The 24,299-nt window shown below is 48.5% G+C and overlaps 2 protein-coding genes across 2 annotated transcripts; both read right to left on the bottom strand.

Moving 5' to 3' along the window:
• Nucleotides 1-481: 481 nt before the first annotated feature.
• LOC101783219 lies at nt 482-2,065 on the bottom strand. Its single transcript, XM_004964352.2, has one exon. The coding sequence runs from the start codon at nt 1,947-1,949 to the stop codon at nt 795-797; it is 1,155 nt and encodes a 384-aa protein (XP_004964409.1). The 5' UTR covers nt 1,950-2,065; the 3' UTR covers nt 482-794.
• A 14,123-nt stretch (nt 2,066-16,188) lies between these two features.
• On the bottom strand, nt 16,189-20,465 carry LOC101782413 (probable E3 ubiquitin-protein ligase XBOS36). Its single transcript, XM_004964350.4, has 8 exons — nt 19,978-20,465; nt 18,372-18,431; nt 18,040-18,111; nt 17,628-17,954; nt 17,482-17,528; nt 17,237-17,380; nt 17,001-17,110; nt 16,189-16,909 (listed from the first exon to the last, which is right to left on the bottom strand). The coding sequence occupies exons 1-8, from the start codon at nt 20,152-20,154 to the stop codon at nt 16,593-16,595; spliced, it is 1,254 nt and encodes a 417-aa protein (XP_004964407.1). The 5' UTR covers nt 20,155-20,465; the 3' UTR covers nt 16,189-16,592.
• Nucleotides 20,466-24,299: the final 3,834 nt, after the last annotated feature.

Below are 24,299 nucleotides of genomic sequence, written 5' to 3'. Positions count from 1 at the left end.
ACGAGCACAGGTTTCATACCAAATTCAAAACATTTGTACATTAAGATCTCAAGGACATGGCACAGATTGTGAAAGTTAAGCTTGATTCTTCACATGAATGTTTTACAGGTGTGGAAGTGAACATTTGGGTAAAATAAAGAGTTAGCTAGGTAATTAAATATGAAGCAGTCATGGTAAACTGTATATGGAGCAGTCATGATAAACTGTATGTAAAACAAAGAGTTAGCTAGGTAACTGAATATGGAGCAGTCGTGGTAAAACCTGATAGCGTGCAACTAATGTGTTGGTTCCACATAAAGACTCTTTCTAAGGTTACCTTGCAGTATTGGTAAAAAGGTTCAATATGATTGGCGGTTCCGTTCAAGATATAAAGTAGGAAGCAGGAACAGCGCTCGTTTTTTTTTCCTTGAATGAGGAACACAAGTAAGAATCACTTACAGTTAGACAAGCCTGTAACAAGAAATACTCTTCAAAACATGCATTCTGGTGATAAAAGCAAAAATGTGATCCATTGATATATCCATCAAAGAGTACAACAGGGTGACTGACCAGTCAGTTTTCTGTAACATTACTCCACCCCGAAAGGGAGAAAAAAAAAATTGATCTCAAATTGCTTCTCCAGTAAGGACAGACACAAGAAAATTCAAAAGAATTGATCCAACATTGCTCTTGCAACATAACAGTGCACACAAAAACTTGTGCCGTGGTACCAAAACTCCGGCAATCCACCTCATCAGACACCAGCTTCGTCCGAAGCAATCACACAGGCAGAAAACAAGCTAAGGACGGACTGATCACAAGACGAATAACCATCCACGTTTGTAGCAAACAAGCGTGATCACAGTCACCGCCGACCACACAGCCACGACCCACCGGGCCGCAAGCAATGCCGCCTCCTTCATGGCAACAGACCATCCAACAAGCCAACCCAGTCCCTCCAAGCCCTCAAAGAAGTCCTTCCCTTGCACCCGCCACAATGCAAGCAGTGACAGCACAAGCAATGGCGGCGCAACGAGCTGTGTGGCCACGGCGCAGAGGTGATGGTTGTGCAAGAACACCTTGGCCCGGCCGTACTCCGTGTCCGGCGCGCGGCTCGCGTGCAGCCGCTGATACCAGCAGAAGACGGCCTCGTTGAGGTACATCTGCACGGCCGGCCGCGCGGCCAGCAGCTGCAGCCCAGCCGCGGCGGCGAGCAGCCTCACCTCCTGCTCCGCGCCGTCCACGAACCCGCAGCATTGTAGGATCGAGGCCACGGAGGATACGAGGACGGCGAGGTAGAGGAGGAGGCGCGCGGGCGCGGACGACGCGAGCACCGCGAGCCCGGTGCGGGGCTGGTCGGTGCCGAGCCAGAACGCGCGCGCGAACCGCGCGGCCGGGAGCGCGGCGAGCGACGCGAGCGCGCCGGCGAAGGGGCTGGAGGAAATCAGAGTGGTGACGAGGAGCGCGCCGAGCGCGGCGGCGAGCTGCGCGGGGCGCGGCGACGGGACGACGACGTGGCGGAGGAGCGCGACGAAGAGGTATGCCGCGGGGACGAGCGGCGCGAGCGGGGAGGCCGCGGAGGCGGGCGGGAGGAGGAGCGCGGGAGGCAGGAGCGCGAGCGGCAGGAGGAACGCGGCGTGGTAGGCGCCGAAGTGGGGACGCGAGGCGAGCGTGGAGTGGGAGAGGCGGAGGCGGTAGAGCTGCGCGGAGGTGGCGTCGAACGTGTCCTTGGCGGCGGCGGCGCCGCGCTTGGAGGAGCCCTTGGCGGGGCCGGCGTCGGAGCCGGGCGGGCGAAGGACGGCGCGCGGGGTGTTGGAGGGGACGGCGTCGGGGTGGATGTAGGTGTGGAGGGCGTAGAGGAAGAGAGAGGGGAGGTGGAGGAAGTGGGCGGCGGCGGCGAGGGCGAGCGCCGCGGCGGCGTGGAGCAGCGCCGGCGGGATCGGGATGGGGAAGGAGAGGGACACGGCCATCGCCGGCGGCCGGAGCTGGGCGAGAGGCAGGTAGGTGGGTGGATCACTGGATCTGAGTGGTGGGGCGACGGAGAGAGCAGAGCTGCAGCTGAACAGTGTGCAGTGGGTGGGAGATGGCCGATGGGCGCGGGCGGGCTATGGGCCGGATTTCGGACTGTAATTTTATGGGTTTTAGATCTGGGCTGGTAATTACGAGCTTTTGATCTGGGCTTGTTTGGACATCTTTCTTTTGCTTTTTCGCGAGGGAATTGAAACTGCGTAAATCTTTGTGGCCATGTTTCTGACGGAGTCCCAGAAAGCGACTGTTAAACCTAAAAGTTCATTCGGTCTCCCTTTTCTAGAACGGTAAAAAAGCTCAGTCTAATGCTGCCACAACTCAGCAAAATTTGAAGCAACTTAATCTTTTTTTTAGAACGGTTAAAAGCTCAGTCTAATGCTGCCATGACTAACTCGGCCAAATTTGAAGCAAGTTAATCTGAACATGAAAGGTAAGCATGCAGAAATTGCGGCACGCGAGACCGACAATTTTTTGGGGCATCCCATATTCAATTTAGCAAAATAGAAGCAGACCTATGTAACAACCTGGCAGTATAACACAAAGAGATTGCAAAAGTTCAGCAGTACCTCCTCTGCTATCGTAGCATCAAAGATGATCATTATTTCTTACTTCACAAGATTGCAGATTCTAAAGTCTACATCACGCACCGATACCACAAATAATGTCTGACCGATTTGTGTTTTAAATCCAACAGATGAACATTTGACAATGTTGGATCCATCCATGCCCAGACATTCAGATAAAAACACCATAAATATTTATTATTGCGTTTATCATACAATTGGGTACACTAATCACAGCGTGCCTCCGCTATAGTCTGGAGGTAGAGTAGCAAAAAACCTCATGGCAGTTTCTTTATTTCAGGCGGCCCAAAATGAATAAAAGGTTCACAGACTGAATAATGGTACAGCATGTCGGATTTAACTCTTTTCAACAGAAAGCTCACTCCCCGCTCAAGATGGGGTTGATCAAAGGCTTCATCTGAGCAAGGTAAACAATCGCATACCTACACAAAAATATTAATACATGGTTAGTAGAAGAACGAAGGAGCGTCAAGACTCAAGACCACCAAAGAGTATTGAGAGTGATGCAGGGATGTAGGAACCAGTAACAGAAAACATGCTTTATTTTTTTAGGGGGATTTTCCAAAAACTTCTACAAATTCTTTTATGTGATTTCCATGAACAAAAGGTGGCTTCTATGGCATGTTTTCCCCCAAACAGCAGGAACTTGCACCGAGATATAAAAAAAAGCGCTATGGGAAAATGTCAACAATGTCTCCAGTTTTTACCTCTATCACCAATGTTTTTCTATCTAGTTAACTAGTAACAGTAACTTTGTAAAAAAAATGAATGTGTAACAAACTTCCCTGCAATCCAGCATCATGTTATTTGCGTGATCAATAGAATTTAAAGTGAGCATGTAGACTACAAGAACCAGCTGATATTGTTTATCAAAATCGGCAGCATGTTGAAATTAACACTGTATATTACTATAACTAATGCCGAGTGCTGATCTTGGCCTTACGATGACACTGTTTAGTTTATGCGAGAATGGGATCCAACCGTCCTAGTCATTTAAAGTAGGGTACCCATAAGGCATCAGGTAACTAGCCCAATACTTTTGCTATTCACAACTTTATGTAATGTGTTTCTTTTAGTGGATGACTTCATATTATGTAAGCAAGTAAGCGACCCAAATATTCACATGCATCCAATTGTCAGATTTGTTTTTGAGCTGTGAGCAACCTTAGACAGGCAAAGAGGACTTTATTAAGTAAGAAAAAGCATGGATAGGAACTTACATCATCCAACAACAAATTATAGCCGTGGTCACCAAGGTCAAATGGAATCTGCATAACATGAATCAGCAAAGTTAAATCAATATGCTATAAGAATTTTTGCGGAATTTATAAATTAGCTAAAAACGTACAAATAAAGAGACCCATAATTCGTCACATTTGGAACATCCCAAATTGTTGCAAGACAGATAAACAGCCAGATGGTAATAGCAAAGTTGGAGCACAATTGCTGGAGATAAATAAAATCTCTGAAAGATAGAGTATAACAAAAAAACAAGAGTGTGTATGCAATACTAATAACTAAGAAGCTGGAAAAAAAGGGTATTTTTCCATGAAAGCACAAAGTGCAACTGTTACAGTGATCCACCGTGAAAGCAAGTCCATCTCCACGTAATGCACGTGCGATCCACACAAATAAGAGTATCAAAATTTTGAGGAGAAAATCCTATGTGTGATCCACGCATTCACATTCCATGCAGTTATAATCCTTTGGCTGCATGCCTCAATGAGATTGAGATGATATGCACCTAAGCAATGCTGATCTGTGGTAACATGTGTGCATTTTTTAGAAATCTTCTTCCTATCATTTGATTTGAGCAATGGAGCTAAACTTTGCGTGAGTAGACAAAAACAAGCCGCAAAATCTCAGATATATAATATCAAAATTAAAGCAACTCGAATCAGCAGCAGCGAAGCAAACATCGTCACTGCCCTAAATTTTGTGCGACGAACTACAAGTGAATTTAGAACCAGTTTAGGTTTCCAAAGACAGCTTCTACTGCCTGAGGAGTCCAATCAACTTCATTGCAACGGAAGGCTCACCATTGGATCTCAGCCAGAGAAACTCTAAAGCTATCCAATCCACCCAAATCTAGATCGAAATCCCCAGACCAAGACAACAGCGATCGATCCACGGTCAAACCCGCCAAATCTAGCACGCTAGGGACCCCAAGTCCCAATTCCCCGTGCCCGGTGCCAAAACCACAAGCGCGACACCCCGGATCACTGCCCGACGGGATCGAATCGAGGGGGAGGGAGAAGCGAGGGCTTACAGGTTGGTGGACGGCCCGCGGTTGCAGCAGAGGAGCGTGAAGAGGGAGGCGGCGACGCCGGCGATGAGGAAGATGAGCGTGGTCACCCAGAACCCCATGGTTGTCGGCGGCCTCGACGAGCAGAGCTCCTCCGCGCGGCTGCTGCTTTCTCTCGCTCGCTCGCTGGATCGCGCGGCCGGGGAAGGAGACGCGACACGCGAGAGGGGGGTAGAGAGAGAAGCAGGGGGGAGATGGAGGTGGAGTTGCTGCCAGCCACGTCACGTGCTTCTGGATCGCGATTCGTTTACGGGCTCGAGATGGACTCGCAACCTGGGCTGGGAGGTGAAGGCGTTACGGGCTCGTGATGGACTTGCAAGAGAGACCTGGTGGTGGTGGGCCGGGAGTGTGAAGGCACTATGGGCCAGGCCAGGCCTCTGTTTTGTTGCATTATGTAAGTGGTTATACACGGGCTTCTTTCAAGAAGGTATTTGGGTCCAACAAGAAGGAAAAGGAAAATGGCAAATTGGCCACAACATATTCATTCCTGCTTCTCCAAATTTTACCTACCAAAATGGCAAAGTTGTAAGCCCTCTCAAAAAAAAACTTCAAGTTCAAAGCTGGTGATGTCACCAGCTCTACAATATCACAAAAGATTTTTTATGATACGAAGGAGGGAGAGGGAGGGAGGTGAGAGAAAGATGCAACTACCTCGCAACTCATAACATCCATTTTTTACACACAAATTAAGGATTATAGAGTTATGATGAGACAAGTCAAAATTGCATGCCAATGCATGATGCATGAGACCGCTTATAAGACCATCGTTAAAAAAAATTACTGCGAATAATAAACTGTAAAACAAGAGTAGTGTTACCACTTACCACACTCTCTCTCTCTCTGCTAATCATGCCACTATTCAGGAAAAATGGTGCAAGAAGTCATTGAGTATTCCCAAAACTCTCCCATCATCCGACATAATTTTGTGGTTTGATGATGAACCACACCCACCTAATTATGTTATTGAGATGCACGCCACGTCCTGCTGCCGATGCAACCATCGATCACGTAATCAATCAACAAATTTTGCCCTGCTGTTTTTGTCTAGCAGAAAGCATATTTAGACTAATAACTTTGACGAATGTGTTTTGACCCGTCACGTATACTACTATGAACTTGAAATAAAGGCCGTGCACGTCGCTGTCAGGTGGTGTCAACAGTCATAGCACAAGTCGTATCTTCCAATTCGACGAGGATTTACTACTCCGTTCCAGACTGCGTTCTCGATCCAAATTCAAATCTTGAAGCTTTGATTTGATCTTCGTCGTCGTCGCCGTCGCCGCCGCCGCTACGAATTCAAAAACTTTTGCGAGGCAACGCCGAAGCAGCGAGCCGGTTTATTTAGACCTCTTCCTGCTTTCCTCCGAGACGAAAACGAATAAGAAGAAGATTATAAGTCGCCATCGCCGTCGTCTCGAGCTCGTTCCACGTAGGCCGCGCGAAGACGCCAAGAACGCGCGCCAAGCGGAGCGAGCTGCTTCGCGCTAGCTAACTTTCTGTGCGGTTTCGCGAGCCCCCAATGCAAGAAGCGAAGCTGCTCCTTGTCCTCCTCCCGCCTCCCTTATACTTTCCCCTGCGCCCCGGCTGCACCCTCCCAGCCATGCGCCGGTATAAACCGCCATTTGAGGCCACATGCCCGCTCCACTTGTCGCACTTGCTCCCGTGATCGATCGATCGAGGCGAGATGTCGTCGTGGCGGTTCTTGCCCAAGAACGGCGTGGCCGGCGGCGGCGGCGGCGATGGGTACTTTGATGGCGGCGTCGCGCTGGAGGTGACCGTCCTGTCGGCGGACTCGCTGCGCCTGCCGCCGTCGTACTCGCCGCTGCCGCGGCGGCTGCGACCGTACGTGACGGTGTCATCGGACGCGCCCGAGTCGGCCTGCAGCACGGCGGTGGCGGCGGGCGGCGGCGGCGAGCACGCGTGGGGCGACACGCTGGTGGTCCCCGTGGGCGCGGAGTTCCTGGAGGGCCGCGCCGACGTCCACGTGGCCGTGCTCTCGGAGGCCACCTGCCGGCTCGTCGGCGCCACGCCGCTGGGCTGGTGCGGCATCCCGGCGGTCGACGTGCTCGACGGCCTCCGCCCGCCGCGCGCGCTCCGCCGGCTCAGCTACTCGCTGCGGTGCCCGCGGCGCGGGGGCGCGCCGCCCGCGTGGGGCCACGGCGTCGTGCACCTCGCCGTGCGCGTGCTCGGCCTCGGCGACGGCGCCGCGCGCGTGGCGCCGAACGCTTCAGCGCCGGCCGCGGCGGCGGCGGCGATGCCGCCGGCGCCGGTGCAGCAGGGGTGGTGCCGCGTGGCGATGGGCATACCGGTGTCCGGGGCGTCGGCGGCGGCCGCTTCCGCCGTCGTCGGGATGCCGCTGTCGTGGGGCGCGACGTCGCGGTGAGGCGCGCGGCGGCACAGGATCGGATGACAGGCAGGAGGAGACGGCGACTAGCCGTGGAAAACCGGTGGAAGAACTTTATGCGATCGGGTGGTGCAACGACCAGGTCGCGATGGCGCCCTTTCTCCCGCGTCACGACGAGGAATAGCGGCGGGGAAAGGAGGGTAGTGCACTAGTGCGTGAGTCAAACCGGTGTGGCTTCCATGCAGCTACCTGCCTACCTGGACTGGATATATGTGGCCTGTTTGTGAGGCTGACGTGCGGGACCGAACATGACCAGTGTACATGCAGCATAGGAAGGTTCATTTTGAATGGTAGCTTCGTACGTAATTGTAAATTTCTGCTACTACTTATTGTGAAATTAATTGGCAATCTACTTGGAGAGATGGTTATGGTGCAAAATGAGCGTAGTTTAGCCGGTAAGTTCATTGTGAAACCTGCCTATCCGGATTTGAGTCCTCGACTCAGCATGAGTGCTCGTATTTTTTCAGGATTTAACTAGTGTGTGTATGTGAGCATCTGCGTTTGTATTCTGATTCACGAAAAAAGAGAGAGATGGTTATGGTACTGTGAACCACTTATGCATACTTCCTCCTATCACGACTGTTAGCAGCTGTTAGCACGTCAGGTTTGTAAACAGCAAAAGTATGCATCAATTATAACTCTTCCCTCAAAGTATTCCCCCAAGGTTTATCAATCCGTTTCCTCCCATCACGACTGTTGGCGGTTGTTAGCGCACCAATTTGTGAACCGCAAGTGCACGGATCAGTTGTAGCTCTTCCCTTAAAGTATTCCCACAAGATTTATCAATCCGTAGAACTTATAATACAAAGATTGTCAGTATGATTCTTATTTATGAGTAGATCAGATGTAAGATAAATAACAGATATGAGAAAGAGGTAACCAATCTAGAGCAACCTAGACTATGCATATGTTCTAACTCTGAGCAAGATAACAAAGCAAGAGAGATGCGATTCTCAATCAAAAGCCTCTTTAAGTCTACACCTTCGGTTTGACTCCCAAAAACCCCTACGTTACACAAAAACAGACCCTGTCATGATTCCCCTATCAGTGCAGGCCATTTAAGGGCAGAAACATAAAGAACATGTCATACTCATCGGTAGATCAGGTATGCAAATCTAGTCACCATGACTACATGAACATCCTATGCAATCTAGCATCGATTGAAAACAAGCAAACCCGCAAAAGCATGAAATCATAGGAGGCACTTAGATCGCTAAAGAACTGGAACACATCTATTACTTCACCATGAATGATTGTACATCACCAGATCTCCACCAGGATCCTACCTTGATCTGTTGATCCTAACTTCAGAACTCCGACGTGGATTTTCTTCGCAGGATTCCCACGTCGTCTAGGTCTTAGCTATGTTAATCCCTAGAGAACTGCATGGCTCTCGGCTCTTCGAAGTGGTGTTCCTCAGGATCCTTCTGCTTCTCCATTGATTAGCATTGAATACATAGAATGGGATGCTCGTGACATTAGAGAATCGGGGTATTTGTAGTCTAGAGGAGCTGTGGTTGAAATGGGAAGTCGAGGGGGCCCAGGAATAGCCCAGGCTGATTGTTTTGGGTGGGTCCAGGCTAATCGTCTTGGGTGGGTCCAGGCCGATCGGCCTGGCCCTTCCTTTTAGCCTCTCGTGCCTCCCTTCGTTCCCAAGTCTTCTCTGATGTTTTGGAGTCTTCTTCTCACTTGCATGTGGTCCTGGCACGATGATAGCCTCAGGATAAGAATGGTTCTTGATAGCCTTCCAAATCTTCACTTGATTCACTTTGATCCCGATATCAATCTTCATAAACTTAGACCCTAAGCCTTCTCGGAGCATTGCTTGCCAAGGATGAGCACGAATGGGGCCCTGGGAGCCCTAGGCTGATCGACTTGGGTTCCATAGGCCGATCTGGGTTCCATAGGCCGATCGGCCTAGGCCTTTTTGGGGCCCGTTGGCCTTCGTCTTTCTTTGGGTTGTTGCTTGTTCAGAGCCTCATCCAATTATGCTCTATTATAATCCAAATTTCTACGAAAACATAATATCCTCCAAAATACAATGCATATGCAAAAATGATCTGATTATATGATCAATAGTTGGGTATTAAATTCATGTTATTATTGAAGATAAATAGGGGTAAAAAGATGCCAACAATAACTAGGTAAATTTCCGCTACTACTTAATTTAACCAACGTAATCTACTTGGAACGAACAGATGATCATGGTTCTGTGAACCCTCTATATAGACTTTCTCCGTTTTACAAACGTAAGTCCACCTATATTTAGTATTATACTAGTAGCTATTAAAAACTAAATGTATAGTACTATTATTAAAACAAAGTCCATTTTACTCCCCTCACCTATTTACTTTGTCCGCTTAACCTCTGAACAAAATTTAGGCTCACTTTACTCCCCAAACTATTTCATTTGGTTCAATATATCTCTAATTAAATTTATCTTTTTCTGTTTCTTCGTGTAAAAGTTGAGTTTTAATTTTATATTTTGTCAGTTGACTTATAACATAATGCTTGATGTTAGAAAAATATATTAGAATTTTTTCATTATTACTTTTCATGCAGTTTTATACATCTAAGATCAATTTCGTATTAAATATTCCTAGGCTATGAAAATAACTATGAAAAATTCTTAGTATAATTTTTTAACATAAAGCATCATGTTTTGTATCTGCTCACAAAATTTGAACTCAAAATTCAACTCATACAGAGAGAAAGAAAAATGAGAAATTTAATTAGGGGTATATTGGACAAATGAAATAGTTCAGGGAGTAAAGTGAGCTAAAATTTTATCAGAGGTTAAGCAGACAAAGTGGATAGACAAGGGGAGTAAAATGAACTTTTTTATTATTAAAATTTTATATCTTCATGATTAAATTGACATACAAAATACTACACCTCGACTCAACTGCCATGAATGCACACAAATCCAGTGGGGTGGTAGGATGCCATACGACAAAGGCCGGTGATTTGACCAAGGCACCTCGTTGTCACTTGTGGCACGCCGCACACTCGAATGTTGCAGCAGCTGGCGATTTTGGATGGAACCGTGGCATAAAACTTCTTTATATTAAAAAAATGTTGCAGCACAAGCATAACACGTCCAGGACATTGTGAAATCAAGATTAGAAGTTTGTATGAAACCTTGATTACATCGTTAAGTTTTCACCACATATATAATTGGACACACGTTCGCATCGCCGGTTGGCAAGCACCGGTGGAAAACTGAGCTTAAGTTGGAGAGATACATAGATCTCGAAAATCCAACCGGAATTAATTATTCAAGACTAAAGGTTCCCATCTTTAGTCCCAGGTATCTAACCAGGACTAAAGCTTACTTTTTGTCCCCAGGATCAAAGACTTCCAAAAAATAAAAAAACTCCGGGCCACCCCCGTTGTGCCTCCCCGCACCGCCGCCGCTAGCTGCAACTCCGCCTCGACCACCACCTCCTCGAGCTCCAACTCCACCACAAAGACAATCAAATCAAGAGCAAGAAACAATTGACACCACAAATTGAAGCAAGAAACATGCTATCTCACATGACCATCACACAAGTAACAGAGCACACAACCAATCAATTCGCACAAGATCTGATTAACAAATCACAACACATGAGTTCAATTTGGTTCACAATACGCGGTGGATTCACTAGCAAAAATCACAAACGAATCATTCACAAACAGAGGTGAATCAAATCTGGCAGCTTGCCTGGTAGCTCGTGCTGCACCGGGCCGTCTGCACCTACGCCGCGCAAGGAAGCTCCCCGCACCGGGCCACCTGTGGCCACGCCGTGCCAGGCCCTTGCCCGCCCGCGCTTGCCATCTCACGGGGAGGGAGCTAGGAGGAGGAGGACGGGGAGGTGGGGAGGGAGGAAGCAGAGGGAGAGGAGGAGGCGGGGAGGGAGGGAGTAGAGGGAGGAGCACCAGCCATCTGCATGTGCTGTGGGAGAGGAGCAGATAAGGGGGAGAGAGAGAGAGGAGTCGAAGAGATAAAGCTCGGGACTAAAGAGGTATTGGTTGGTGGCTCCAACCAGAACGTAGTCCCTCAAAACCCTTTTAGTCCCGGTTGTAGCCACCAACCGAGACTAAAGGGAGCCACCAACCGGGACTAAATCCATTTATTCCGGCTGGTGGCTCCAACTGGGACTAAAAGCTTCAATTTTGTCTCGGTTGGAACCAACAACCGGGACTAAAAGGGTTTTGAGGGACTACGAAATTTAGACCCGGGACTAATACCTCTTTAGTCCCGAGTTCAATTCGTTCTGAGATTTTTGTCCAGGATGCAATCATAACCACAACCTAGCCAGTACCACCTCTGAAGAAGCAATCAATCGTAGCATGCATGATCCTTTCTTAGTCCTATGCATCATGGCAGAATAATGAGAGCTAGGAAATTTCTATTTGACGATTCTTCTGTGCGCTTTGTGCCTTACCCTATTCAGATATTAAAGATTTCATCGTTCCATTCCAATGGCAGATATTAGTAGTACATATACATGTAAAAGTAAAATGTTACATTATTCAGAAAATTGTTGCATTTGATTCACGCTTCGGAGAGCCCCGAACAACCTCACTTCTCTAGGGGCTTACTGCATCCTGTGTACTCACTGAAGCGCCATCAACAAGTTCCACCATCTTGGACATGTTTTCATTTCTCATGTTCTCTTAAATCCAACAAATAGCTTGTTCTACGCAAGCTGTAGTATCTCAAATAATAACCACGTAATCTCGAACAACAAACGAAGGCAGGAGGTTGCATGCTCATAGCATTAGGGGCTAATGATGTATATGACAAGCCTACTTGTAATCTCATTTCATTAATATTGATATTTCCTTGTGACAAGTCCATATGCTTGGACGACATATCCTCAGAGTAGGCGCAGGAGACCACGGACTTTATTAATTTACATAAGTTGTCTTCATCTTGTGGTGTGGCAGATCATGATCAGATAGGTTATACTTCGAATGTAGCTTGTCCGAATGTACCAGCGGAGACAGAAAGCAAACCTAGGGCTTGCTTATCCGCCGTACCTATATGCCCAGTTGCCGGGGTGGTGGTAGGGCTTAAACTTGGGAGCACCAAAAGGAATATCGATGGCGTCCGCGGCGAGAACGGCCCTTCAACACCTTCGTGTGCTTGTATTGTAGCACGCCGCGGCCGTACCTCCGTGGTACGAACCTTCCCCGTCGCCTGGCACCTGTCGACGACGGGTCGAAGGGCCGTCACTCGATGATGCATTACTAGATAAAATACCATCACCGCTGGCCCATCACCGCAGGTTTTCGACGAGCTGACGGTAATAAGTTATCACTGCAGGATCCAACGGTGATAATATCCTATCACCGCTGGCTTGTAATATAAACCGACGGTGATGGGGTTCATGGACCCGAAATTATCATCAACTCTGGTTTTCTAAATCTCACGTCCGGAAACAACCCCATGCCTTACCCTCTCCTTCTCTCCCCCCTCTCTCGCTCCTTATCTTCCACGGCCCTCTCCGTCTGGCCTCACCCTCTCCCTCTCCTCTCCGACCTCTCCCTCTCCCCTCTACTCTCCGCTCCCCCCGGCGACGGCCGCCGCCTCTCTCACTCCCTACCTCCCTCCACTTCTCTTTCTCGAGGCCGGCCGGTGCCTCCCCACCCCTCCCCCCTTCGCTCGCCCCTCACCAGCAATGAGGAGCAGCGGCGGGGCGAGGTGCGGCGGCGGCGCACAAGGTGAGGTCCGATGGCGCGGGCCGTGGAGATGGCGGGCCCGGGTTGCAGGCCACGACGGCGAGCACGGTCGGGAGCGGGCTGCAGGCGCGGTCGGGAGCAGGCTGCTGGTAGCGTCGACAGCGGCCGCGGCTACAGGCAGTGGCGGGAGCGGCTGTGGTCAACGGTGGGCGCGGCTGCGGGCGACGGCGGGCACAGATCTAGATCCAGATCTAGATCAAGGTCACCAGGTGTGTCCCTCTCCCTCCATTCCTCTCACTCGGTTCGACGACCGCCGGTGAGGGGTCAAGTGTGTTGGCGGGGCGCGTCTCCGGCGAGGGGCCAAGCGCACTGGCGGGGTGCGTCGTAGGGGCTGCAGGCGGGGTGTGGGGCTCAAAATTTTCTTTTCAAAAAAGACCATCACCGCTGGTTCCCCATCTGGCGGTGATGCCCCCTATTATCATTGCCAACCTTGATCCGCCGGATCCCCAAACCGGCGGTGATGCACGGTTTGGGGCCGGCCGTGATGTTGTCTTGTGTAGTAGTGATGGCATGGTCGCCAACGTCGAGGAGTTCCATAAGGTCGATCCAGCTGCTAAGGTGAGCACGACAATTGTGGATCTAGATTTGTTCTGAAAGGTTTGTTCATGTAATAATAGGGAGGGAGACATATCGCATATTGAAAAAATATATATTTTCTCTGTCCTAAATTGTAGATGCATATATACTAACATCTATGAATCTAAAAAATCTACAACAACCTATAATTTGAAACATATGGGTGCAACAACACAAGGATATTGCCGACCTGCTGTTGACTCGGACAAGCTTGTCCGTCCTCCTCCTCGCCAGGCTCGTGTCGCCGCCGCCGCCGTACGTGCGAACTAGCCACACCCAGAACGCCACGAGGGCGACGATGAACGCGGCAACGACGCCGGTGCATCCCGCTAGGACCCGCCTGTCGTGGACCTGGGCAGCGAAGACGGCGCCCTCCATGACACTGATGACCGATACGCCGACGCCCCACACCCCTATGCTCATGAACCTCTCGACGACGGCAAGGGATGGCATAACTGGAGTACCAAACGAAATTCTCCGTGTTCGTACTTGGATAGGTCTCGGTGATAAGAGATGGAAAGAACCTTGTGATCGCTCGGAAAACTGGAATTTGCAAACCGATTCAAAATAGTTATACCGATAATATATAGACCCGAAAGCGTTAAGAAAACAGACACGCGGAAGCAACAAGGGCACTACATGTATGTGAGGTAACAAATGGCATCAAATGCCAGAATGCCACGAGGCCGGCGATGAAGGCGGCGACGACGACGCAGGTGCAGCCCACCAATACGCGGGTGTCCTAGCTTGACCTCGCTGGCAAGGACGACGGTCACCATGCCGCCAATGGCGAACAAACCGACGCCCAGCCCCCCGATGTACTTGATCCTTCCATCGAACAAATCGTACGTGTGTGCATGTATTTATATGTAGCTAGGGCCCCTAGCTACCTTCAGTTATGGAAACGATGAACAGACGATTTGCTGCTTGAATCGAATTAAGATGGCATGTAGGGGATATTGCTCATGCCATAACTGGAGAGGTTTTTGGCGATCACAGATGGCACTATCCATCCTTGTTTCTACTTTTGGTAGATTTTTGCAACTGGATCGTTAAAAATAACAACGCGGAAGCATCGGTTGTTATGATACTCCGTATTACCGAGAGCCCGGGAGACTTGATGGACCGCTACAACTAACTGAAAGGGATGATCATACGAGCTGCCGTGCTCTGACGGGCTGCTACTTCCGTTATTTTGCAAGGACACGCCACGCCCAAAACTTGTGATGAAGACGTGACGCCGCCACATGCATGTGTGCATGTATATGAGTATACAATAAATACTGTCATGGCCACAGGCCTAATTTATGTGTGTTTCCTGTTAGTAATTGGGTTGGTTTTTGATCCATCAATTTTATCTCTGCTTGTTCCTAAAGTTTATTTATACGTGAAAAAAAACTACTTGAAATCAGATGTTGTTTGCAATAAACTGTGTTTCTTCTATGCTGGTTCTGATGGTTGCATTCATTTGCTTGCTAGTAGTTGCTACTACTACCTGCTGCTGCTAGTGGCCTTTAATTTGATACATTGTTATTGTCACATGACACACTGTTGTCATACAGCTTGCCACCTTGTAGCGATGATTCATCAATTTTTCCTTTTGTTGGCTCAATTTGACACATCATTTCTATATTTTTTTTGAACAAGACACATCATTTCTACTGTCGAGTTTAAAGTCTACAAAGCAAGGTTCATATGTAACTGCTATGACTATGAATTTGCTCTGAAAAGTATATGATAACTTGGATGCGCACGTATGTTTGCAATGGAAGGATGCTATCTACCCGGCTGCTGATTCGGACTGATCCGCGGCAGGAGCCAACTCCAACGCGCCGGCGCCGGGGCCGCCATACGCACGATCAAGCCAAATGGCGTCAGGGTTTCAGAGTTCAGAGTTTGTGCGCCTGTACAAGAAAGTTGCGATCCTGATCAGGAGTTCAGCAAGCTCCGGCACGCACGTCGGACGTCAAGTGCTTCCGAGAGGCTGCCCATTTCCTGAACGAGGCGATGCTATCTTCTGTTCAGTTTAAGCAGGCAGTGCTAAAACCAAATGTCGAATCCAGATGGAACGTTGATTCAACATAGAAGAGTCAAGAGTACAAGAAAGCAATAGCAATGCAAGAATTTAAAATTAGAAGGCCAATGGCATCGCTTCTTCATCTTGTGCGCCTGAGTGTTGTTTGGCAGGTCCACTTCTTCCAACTGGGCCGCAGATCGCGGTGTCCTTTCTACCCAGCGCAACAATTCTGTGCGTTTCCACACAGGATTTAGACCCTCCAATCCTCATGTGGTGTGTGCGTAGGACACGCACGCGTGTGTGCGTGCGGTGTGACGCGTTCTAAATTGTACCCTTAAAAAAACAATTCTGTCCTTTTTTTCTTTCTGTTTTTTCCATGAAAACATGCATGCACGGACTCTCATTGAACACACGGGCAAAGACGATTACATACATGCACATCCTCTCAGCCTAAAGCACTGTTTGGGAGAACTTATTTCGACTTCAGCTTCACTTGTTTTGCGCAAAATAAAGCACTGTAGCGTGGAGTCATTTTATAAACTGAAATTAAAATGAACTAGAAGCCTAGTGAAACCACCATTTTTTTACTTTACCGATTGTGGCTTCACTAACGAAACCGTTTTGGAAGAAATCCTCCCAATCAGCTCCTAATAACGCACCTTGGACGCCATTAGAAAGCAAACAACCTTTACAACAAAGAATGTTTGTTTTTCTTTCTACAACCACTCTACAATAAACCAATCAGACGTACATGTTACACCAATCCCATATACACCACCATAAAATGATCTTCAAATGCCATCGATTAGCAGAGCCAACGTAAAGTAAAATCAAACAAATCTGTCTGTCTCTGTGCATCTACGTACCTGTACTTGCATAATACTGCACATTTTCTAATGGTGATGCAGCTCCTCTGCATCTGCTAACACGCATCGACAGCTGCAATGCAATGCGATCCTGATCAGGAGTTCAGGACAAGACGGCGGGAGGAGAGTAGAGGGGAAGGATGATGCCCTGATCAGAATCCGTGCTCCGTTTCTTCTCCGGGCTGGACGACGCCGTGTGCTCGCCGGCGCTCTTGTAGTGGCTGCCGCCGGAGCAGGCGGAGTTGAGGTCAGGCTCGAGCTCCTCGTCCTCCGCTTCCGAGGCCGCCCGCTTCCTGAACGAGGCGATGCCGCTCCGGCAGAGCGGGCACGGGATGCTGCCGGCGATCCCCGGCACGTCGTAGGACTTGATCACCGAGCACAGGTCCAGCGCGCACTTCACGCACAGCTCGTGCCCACACACTGTCGAGCATGAAGAGGATTAGCATCTGCAAGAACTGATTTTTTTCCCCCTGCGACAGATTCATATGTTTGTAGCTATGAACTGGCAAACCTTCGGCTGCAACGTTGCAGGGTCGTTCTAGGCAGACAGCGCAGGCGTCGCTTTCGTCGACGCCGCCGTCTGAGAACTCTGACGACGTGTTCAGAACCAGGCCACAATCCCTGCACCAGGGTTGTTCACCAACCAGCAGTGGGTCAGAACTCAGAAGAGGCTCCAACAGAAATCAACCGGCGTTCTTGATTCTTACAGTTACTGAAATCAATCGGCGGAGATGGAGATGGGATTACCTTGCGAGGGTTAGAACGCTGGGGAGCGGCGAGGAGAGGTAGCCGGACGGCGGGAACTTGGGGATCGGCAGGTGCGACTTCGGCGACAGCACGTGCTCCAACCAGTGGCAGCCCCATGTCCTCGCCACATCAACCGGGAGCCACCTGACTAGCAGAATCCTCGCAGGAATCAGCTACCGATCCGAGAGGCAATGGAGAATCGGACATGGAGGAGAAGAGATTAAGCCGAGCAGTTGACTAATTACCCGTTGCAGTTGACGGCCGTTCTGTCGGCGCCTCGCGACACAAGAATCTGCACGAGAACAGCATGCTCTGTGTGTCAGTCAGTGTTACTGATCGATCTTCCTGCATGGTGATCGGAAATGGGAGTGATCCGGCGAGAACAACTTGCCTGGCAGCACTTGACCTCGCCGCCCGCGGCGGCGTAGTGCAGCGGGGTGCTCCCGGCGCCGATGGACCCCATCGGCGCCGCGACGCAGGGGAGCGTCTGCGCGGCGAGGTCGGCGTGCTCGTCGATGAGCAGGTGCACGCAGTCCACGTGCCCGTGCAGCGCCGCTAGGTGCAGCGCCGTCACGCCGCCGCTGGCCGCCCTGTTCACGAACCTGCCGCCGCCGGCCGCGGCGGCGGCGGCCAGCAGCAGCCTGGCGCACTTGACGTGGCCGCCGGCCGCCGCGGCGTGCAGCGCCGTGCGGCTGCTGAGGCTGTCGGCCTTCGACACCTGCAGTGAAAACCCGACAGGGATCACGATCACGCCAGCGAGAGCATTTGCAATTTGCAACGAGGTAGCACTGTGCCGCTCTTACGTTGCATCTGAAAACCAGCAGCGTCTGAACCACCTCCCAGTGGCCGAACCGACAGGCTTGCATCAACGCTGTCTGCAATTGACCCACGTGTTCAAAAACCGTGAGCATCATGCCATTAATGGATTCAAACTCAACGGATCAACCCCAGGAAACGTGGTGGTTGAGAAATCGGTACCAAATAAATGTATAATTCAAAGGCATATTTAACACAGTTAGCTTTTCACCGTAGAAGATTGCACGGTTCGGGTCGGAGAGAGACCCGAGTCATGCAATCCTCCACGGTGAATTAGTTAGTTACAAAATGATGATGTTGGATCGGATGGCTCACCCACCTGTCCGTAGATGTTCCGGGCATTCACGTCAGCTCCGTTCTCCAGCAGCAACGCGGCGATCTGCAAAAAAAAAGGTTGGATGTATAACATGATTAATTCAAGAAAAAGTTGGGTAACACCGATTAGTACTCGTCAGAAGGCATCATCAGGCTACAGGCAAATTTTAAGAGTGCTGGTGTGAGGCTTAGCAGCTGGCCGGGGCGTCCCAACCGTTTGGGCAGCGATTGTTTTAGGACTCTGACCAACGTCAGCTGACTAATTGTGCCTGCGATGTCAATGACATCCTTTTTCCTTTGATTGTTTTCTGATGCGACCACATTAAAAATTTGGGGGTTATTACGTTGGATGGATCCCACAGCGATTAGCGTGCATGGACAGCAACCTGATTGGTCTGTGATATTCAAGTGCACCAAAAAGAAAAACGAAAATCATCTCCATTTTTTCCTTTCATTTTTGCCAAGTGGTATGGAGATGTTTGCAACTGGGGAGTCTAAAGTTTTCGAAATCTTTTCGTTAATCCCCCTAAACTATAGAAGGAAAAGCTGGTGGTAGATTTCGTGTCACTGTCCCGTGTCCAAGTATAATTGCGCCCCCTAACAACTTGCAGGACGAAAATGAGTCAAAAAAAGTTGGATCTACATCTACTATTACCAATCGTCATCAGGATGACAACAACGTAGAAAATAATCCATACCAGGCCACTTGCTCAACGTTACATCTTGTAATTGAAACGTCACGGATTGTTCCCTTGCCACATGCTAAAGAAACAATAATCGCGTGGCTGTATGTACGGTCATGATTTTTGGCAAGATTTTTCAGCTCCCATGTCACCTCATGAATTTATCTCAAAATCCGTTTGATTGGCACGCAGGAGAATTAATTCGATTTGTGTACATGCTACTGAACCAACAAGGGGAGAAGGAATCAAGAACGGGATCTACTCATGGACATGTTTTATTCACTTTTATTACTTCTACTACAATTCTTGACTGCATTTTAATTACATGCCATGTATGCATGCCTCCAGTGTTATCAGCTCCAAACCTCATCACTGCTGGACATGGGTCATTTTGAGGGGGGAAAAAGATATGCTAACATGAACTATTGAGTTGCATGCAGCGACCATACTAGCGAGGAAAGCTAAGAAATATATCCTTTATACGCTACACCCTTGTGTTTACTATATCTTCCCTAAGCTTAAGACGTGGAATAGAAGTGTGCATTAATTTAGTGAAATTTAAATCTAAGGCCTTTTGTTTCTGATATCATAATGAGTTGTACACACCAACCAACCAACTAAAAATCAATAGATCAATAAGGAAAGGTAGGCATGGACTCATATAGTGTAGGAGTAACCTTGAAGATCCTAGAAAAGGAAGGAGAGAACAAAAACAGAGAACAAGTGGGCCTTGATCAGTGACCCCAACCCTCATACTGCCTACTAGGTCAAACAGATTTAGGCTAAAACCTAATAGCCTGGCTCTATAGCCAGCTGCCCTTCATAACAAAATCAAAACTCAATCAAAATTACAGAAAAAAAAATCCAAACGTACTAAGGGCCGATCAGACTGCACACATGCAGGCTGGCCGGTAACCGCGCACGTACCTCGTGGTGCCCTTTGGCGGCGGCGAGGTGGAGCGGCGAGTTGAGGCTGCCGAAGGCGGCGCAGCGCGCGAGCCCCGGGTTCGCCTCCAGCAGCCGCCGCACCTCCGCGCCGTCACCGTCCCTCGCGGCGGCCGCCAGCCGCTCGCCGAGCCCGGCGCACCCAAGGGCGTTGCCCATGCGCCGCTCGATCGATCGCGCCGCCCGTCGCCGGCTGGCCGCGCCGCCGCCACGCAGCTTCTTTCCGAGCTACCTCCTCGCCGGTTATTAGCTCGAGTAGTTGCAGCTTGCAAGGGAGAGGCTTCCGCTTGGCTTGGCTTGGTTGCTGTCGTAGGACGACGGCTAGCTCACGCTAGAAACGTGAGGTGCTAGCTCTTGGTCGTTGGCAAAAGCTAGCGATTCGATCTCTTGTTGAGCTACACGCTTCTTCAGGTCTTATACACTCTCTGCTCCAGGTGCCGGCCAATGGCTGACGAGAGATTTTTCTCCCATCTTTCTCTCTGGGTAAGAGGCTAGCTGGGCATTAGTGTGTATTAATCAGGTGTGTGGTGTATTTTGCACAAACACCCTTGTGGATTGGCTGATTATTTTCCTTTTACCAAGTGGGTTAATTTGATATGGACGTCTTCAAAAATTAGAGAGAGGGACAAATGAAGAATCAGAGAACTTGGTAATTCTGCCTGCTGAATTTCATGGTGATGAAACTTATCTCACATATGATAAAACTTCCTCTCCTCTCTCCTCGTAATGATCTTACCACGTTAGCAAAATTGTTGATATGGTATGTTATTTAATAGTCATAAATTTTTTGATGAAACTTCCATCGAGGCTGGCCTAATTAGCTTTTGATTGTCTCCTTTTAACACGCCCTTTCTCTCTTGTCTCCTTTTAATTGTCCGCGGGGGAGGATCCACCTCCTATCTAGAAGATAAGTTAGGTCTAATAATCATGAATTGAGAGGTCGAACACGTGCCAAGCAAAATTGTACGCATTTGCTTTCAGCTGGGGTATTAACTAGCTTTATTGCTCCAACCTACTTCCTCCGTTTTTAAGCATACGTCACCTATTTCTGTAGAAGTTTAGAGAATAGAGAGCGAACTGTTTCCAATATTTATGCATGTATTCGGCTACTGAAATGAGATGCACTTCGTGGTGGTATCCTAGCCACATGTATCATATGAAAAATATAAAATAGGCAAGAAAACCCATATGTGCAAATGCGCATCCATTAAACTTTGAGAGATAATATAATATTGTTAATTGCTTCTATTTATTAATTGTATATCCACTGCAAAAAAAATTGTTTCTCTGCTATTATCATTAATTATGAAAAAGGGAGAAAAGCGACTGGATGTGACTCTTTCATATGTACTGCAGATGATGGGACGTATACCGAAGGCAATCAATGGTACGACACCGCAGCTTGCAGTCTCAGACTCGTCTGGTTTTGGAGAGATTAGGTAAGCGTTAAGCGGATTGTAGTTCTGAGATTTTCTAACTCAACGACGAGATAGTGCTGATATGGCTGGCTTGTGTGCTTTTTTTTAGAGAAAAAAAGCACACAAGATACTGGCCCAAGTGCAACGTTTATTAGAGAAAAAATGCACAAGATTCTGGTTGGAAAAAATGAGCCAGGTAAACAATAATAAAGGAAAAGGCTACTTGTAAAATACCACAAATAAATCTTGTCAAATTTGCTGCCGGTGGTGCAATTTCACTGCTAGGGAAAGCACCTTCGGTACTGGGTCCTAACCCCCATTTAGATTGTGCAACCGGTATTGCTACTTCGGTACTAAAGGGGGCGGTCGGCATCATCGTTGATGGAGAGGATGACGACGAGGGCCGGCGGTGTGGTGGGTGGGGTCGGGGGGCGGTGCGGCGTGTCGTCAGTGGAGGAGGGCGGTGAGGAATGCTGACGGCGGAGTGGTTGCGGAGGTGGCCGGGCGTCGTTGTCGGGGAGAGGTAGAGGGCTGGAGCGGCGGCGGGAGCGCGTGAGGCGCATGGCACTGGTCGAGGGTGGTGCGACGGCGGCGGAGCGTGTGGGGGCGGCGCCGGTCGGCGGCGAGCACGCGCGGAGTGGGTCGGGAGGATGCCGGCGGGGAAGAGGAGGGCTGTCGGTGGAGAGTAGTGGGCCGATGGGCGGCGGCGAAGGAGTGCGTCGGGGCATCGGTCGGGGGGCGGCGCGTCGTCGTCGGGGAGGGGCATGTCGGCGGCGGCACGCGATGATGGTGCGGGGGCGGCAGCGTGGAGGATCCGTAGAGGGCCGACAACAGCATCGATCGCAAAATTTAGCTAAGTGTTGGGGGACGAAGACGGTGGGGTTTTTATCCCTCCCCCCACCCACCCTTTAGTATCGGTGCTAGACTTTAGTACTGGGTGCTGGCTATGGTACTAAGGGCCACTCTTTAGTACCGGGCCTAGCCACCACCCGTTACTAAAGCTGGGTAGAGCGCGCCAAAGTGAAACTGTCCCCCTTTAGTATCGGGTATTGTTACCACCCGGTACGAATGAGATTTGTAGCCCACTGTTTCACCTTCCCGCCTAAACATCTTTTTATTTTTCTTTCTTTTACAATTGCTATAGTATTAATTTATTACGTAGTAAATCAAATAACATTCATAAAAATTGTAAAAATAATTTGTTAGCTTGATGTTGATTAGATATACACTATAAAAATATTAGATGCATTTAAATATCAAAAATAGTAAAATTATTAATTTTAACTTAGTAATAGGTTATAATGGTCATAATACTTGTGTTAACTTTAAAATTAGAAAAAATAGATATTATTGACCGTGCGAGGAAATACCACATTCCCTTCGCAAGAACTTTCTTCTTTCTAGCCTGCCCCTCAACATCATCGGGATCATCTCGCTTGATCTTATAACGCAGCGCTTCGCATACAGGACAAGTCTCCAATTTCTCGTATTCCTCACCATGATAGAGGATACAATCATTAGGACATGCATATATCTTTTGTACCTTCAAACCCAGAACGCAAACAACCTTTTTCGCTTCGTACGCTTCGTACGTTGAGGACAAAAATTCGTTCCCCTCGGAAAGCATGTTCTTTATGATTTTCATTAACTCGTCAAAATCCTTGTCATAAACTCCATTTTTTGCCTTCCATTGCAACATTTCCAGTGTGGTACCTAACTTTTTGTGCCTCTCTTTGACTCCTTCACACTCTTGCAATCTTCCTTTGCATCTCGCAACACCTGACCTAGATCATCGGTAGGACCTTCTTCTGCAACCATCTCTTCTTCAGCCTCGCCCATTGCAGCATTTGCAAAGTCACCTCCTTGAGTCCAGTCAGGAATGTAGTTATCATCTCCTTCTTCATCATCATCATCTTCTATCATAACTCATCTTTTCCCGTGCTTGGTCAAACGAAATAGTTAGGCATGAATTCCGAACTGTATGTGGGTGTGAATAGTCTTTTTGGATGAGTAATCCTTCTCATTTTTGCAAATTCGGCATGGACAATAAATAAAATCAGATGGCGGCTTGTTGGACTTTGCCAAATTGAGAAAATCACGCAAGCTATTAATGTACACCATGGAGCATTTGTCCGTGTTGTACATCCATTGCTGATCCATCTACAAAGTATTACCGAACCAAAGATATTCGGATCATCCATAGAATTATATATGAAACATAACAAACATGATACAAAGTTCATTAAACTCAAATATTGCTGAAAGTTTAGATAGAAATACACAAATTTAAATATCAGACGCAAACAACATGATACACTACGACAAACTCAAATGTTGCTGAAAGTTTAGATAGAAATACACAAATTTAAATTTCATACCCAAACAACATGATACACTACAACAAACCATCCATTGAGTACTATCAGGAGGACTTTAAGCATCCTTGGGTGGTGAAGATGAAGGTTTCGCTGACCCAGCCTTATCCTGTGGTTTATTTGTGCCTCCTGCGACGGTAGTACTCAGTGGACCTGAAACCCCCGAGACTGGCGGTGGAGCATAACGACCACCAAAAAGAGGTTCCTGACCAGCCGCAACAGCATCTTCATGACATCTTTCCAAATAATGAAGTATTACTCTCTCCCACGTGCTCATTTTTTTCGGCTTATCATGAGGGCCAACGATGGTTTTCCCCTTGCCGCGAGAGGAACGACGATCGCCCCCACCATCACCACTACCTCCAGCAGCAGTAGCCATCTCTATGTACCATAATTTATTTCGCTCATATTTGCAAATGACTAAACTATGAATAAATTATATTTTTTCCCACAATTTATTTAGCTCAAACATAAAATATAAATAAAAAATTTCTCCATTGTAGTTTATTCT

This window comes from Setaria italica, chromosome IV (genome assembly GCF_000263155.2).
Source record: "Setaria italica strain Yugu1 chromosome IV, Setaria_italica_v2.0, whole genome shotgun sequence".
Classification (NCBI taxonomy): Eukaryota; Viridiplantae; Streptophyta; class Magnoliopsida; order Poales; family Poaceae; genus Setaria; species Setaria italica.
Note: the sequence above shows the minus strand (reverse complement) of the source record. Positions and strands in the feature narration are given on the sequence as shown.